This window comes from Squalius cephalus (assembly GCF_949319135.1).
Source record: "Squalius cephalus genome assembly, chromosome: 4".
NCBI lineage: Eukaryota > Metazoa > Chordata > Actinopteri > Cypriniformes > Leuciscidae > Squalius > Squalius cephalus.
Window position 1 is genome coordinate 54,629,402 of NC_137125.1, and position 2,500 is coordinate 54,631,901.

The following is a 2,500-nucleotide window of genomic DNA, read 5'->3' on the forward strand; positions in this document are numbered from 1 at the left end:
TGCTGTAACGGAGGTTTGCATTTTAAAAGAAAGAATGTAAAGAATGTGCTTAAATTATATTATTCAAATTAATTATTGATAAAATCTAGTAATTTAGAGGTTAATAAAATAAATAAATTATCCAAAAAAACTGCATTAAAAATATAGATGATATATCATGTAAGCTTTCTGGACAATTTTTAGTGCTTCGGGAAGATTTGTTGGGGGAGAGGATGAGGTTATGGTGGTGAAGTAATATTATGCTAACATTAATTATGACATAAAAATTCGAAATTATGGCATACCAAATCATAATTATGAGATAAAAAATCCTGAGAAAGAAATAATGACTGTCATAATTTTTTTTAACATTATTACTATTTTGATCCCATACATATGACTTAGTTTCCAAAAGCCTGTAAACATGTGGGGTTTTTCTTCTTGTGTGGCAGAAATGGACTTCTATACTTATAAGAATTTATTCAGTAAATGTTTTTCTATCATATTTTATGACATTTTTTTGTTCAACAATACAAAAATGTATCCACTTCTCACGTGCATAACGCAAAATGTATCCAACTCAAATTTTCAGCCATTTTTATGCACATCTTGGTATTTCCATCCAGCATTAAATTGTATATGAATACGTGGACGGAAACTTGATCCTAGCAACGCCCTAGTAACCAAACCCAAATGCAATTTTTTTAATTTGTCTTACCTAAGAATGATGCCTTTTGGCACGATGTTGAAGATGTGATGCTCGGTATTAATATAATCTTTCAAACTTTTTATCCTAATGCATTACCTGCATTTCTAATACGCATTTAAGAACAGCTCTATGTTAGTGATGTTTGTTGGTGTGTTTGACATTGTGTCTATTTGACTGATTAAATGCGTTCAGCTCCATCTCTAATCAAACACACCTAAAGTTCAATTATCTTAACAGCCTAACAAGGTGTTTGATCAAGCAGCAGCCTTTGAGATACGCAATAATAAAAGCACAATATTCACATGCTGTTTTAATTACACACAATGCCTGACCTTCAGCTAACCAGAGCTATATTTACTCATTTTCTGATAAAATACATACAATGGAATAACGTCCAAATCAACCAAATTCTAATGTGTTTCTTTAAAGTTCATTAGTAATTGGCTTGCTAATGACTCTTTTGCATGGTGACACTTTCATTGCACTTCCTCGAACTCTCATTAGTGTGATGTGGCAACAAAAAACCCAATGACACCATGATCTTACAACTACGATTGCATTTTAAAATTACCGTAAGTTCATAATCAGCATAACATGTAGAAGCATCTTTGTATTGACACACTAGAACAGGGTGATTTTCTCCACTTTTTATTCGTCTGCATGTGAAAAGCAAGAACATCCACTCTAAAAGAAAGTGTTTGGTCTCTTGGTGGTGAAGCGGGGCTTGTGCTGGCGGCGCAGGACCCTGTGGGGGAGAGGGAACTTGATCTTGGAGTCCTGTGGAAACAAGAGACCATAGTCAAGCATTCATTCACTTTAGACCGAAACTCATTTTTAAATTTGTTTCATAAAAATTGAGTGTTCATCAGAGGAGACTTTTGCCGCATTTGAACCATGAACACACAAAATATGAATGGATTTGAGGAGTTTTGTGGTTGAAATTTAAAAAAAAGTAACAAATCCCTCTCTCGCGGCTCAATTTGCCCCCCTTAGGAATGAATGAATACGAGGAATGCTTCAGTACACACAGAAAAACCTAAAAATGGTCATTTATGTGATTTATGTCTACATGTGTATCTGAATACATACTAAAGAGAAACTGACTTTAGGACCCAGCAGGACAGCTCATTTGCCCCATATAGAGCTTTATGGCCATCTTGAGTCATGAAATATCATAATATATAATTTTCCCACTAGAGGTCGGCAAAGACACCCAATGTAAGATATTTAGAGCCGAATTAAAAGGCATATGCATGAATTTGTGAGTTATTTTGAATTTAAGTTGAAAGAATGTTAGGAATGTGCTTTAAATTGCAATTTATTGATCAAATCTAGTCATTTAAAGGCAAATAAAAAAATATAGCATTAAAATGAAATTAAATAAGCTTTCTGGACAAAAATTAAGTATAAATTTAGGTCATCGGGTCATTTTGACCCGCGAGGGAAATATGTAATGAAGTGCGAGGGAAGGATGAGGGACGTGTGCTACAGTTGGCTAAAGCCAATCCTGCGGTCAGGAAACTCACGTGGAACTGCTTGATGGCGGGTCTGCGGCATTTGTTGGCTGCGATAACCTGCACCTTCATGATCTGGATGGAGTGAGCGCGGGCACGATGCCTGGCTCCCATGTCACGATCTGAAGCACAAACACACATCAGTACAGGGAACACACACACACGAGAAACAATCACATGTCGCACCTTGAATTCACTTTCAGTGGCACGTTTTACAGCCTAAGAAAGGCGACAAGGTTCGGATTTTCTTTGCGCACACATAGCAAGGGCATTAACACTGGGGGGAAATGACCTTTGG

General features: G+C 36.1%; 2 protein-coding genes across 2 annotated transcripts in view; both read right to left on the reverse strand.

The window, feature by feature from the left end:
- Positions 1–803, reverse strand: part of LOC307157034 (transmembrane protein 181-like) — a gene marked incomplete at its 5' end in the record, with an annotated part of 7,145 nt that extends 6,342 nt beyond the window's left edge. Inside the window, one exon of the mRNA XM_079868779.1 lies at positions 785–803. Coding sequence (XP_079724905.1) covers positions 785–803 — 19 coding nt within the window. The remainder of the gene's footprint in view (positions 1–784) is intronic.
- A 517-nt stretch (positions 804–1,320) lies between these two features.
- Positions 1,321–2,500, reverse strand: part of rpl18a (ribosomal protein L18a) — a 3,279-nt gene continuing 2,099 nt past the window's right edge. The window contains exons 4-5 of the mRNA XM_079869866.1: positions 2,215–2,324; positions 1,321–1,465 (exon numbers count right to left, since the gene is read on the reverse strand). Of these exons, the coding sequence (XP_079725992.1) occupies positions 1,373–1,465; positions 2,215–2,324 (203 nt within the window). The 3' untranslated portion in view covers positions 1,321–1,372. The remainder of the gene's footprint in view (positions 1,466–2,214; positions 2,325–2,500) is intronic.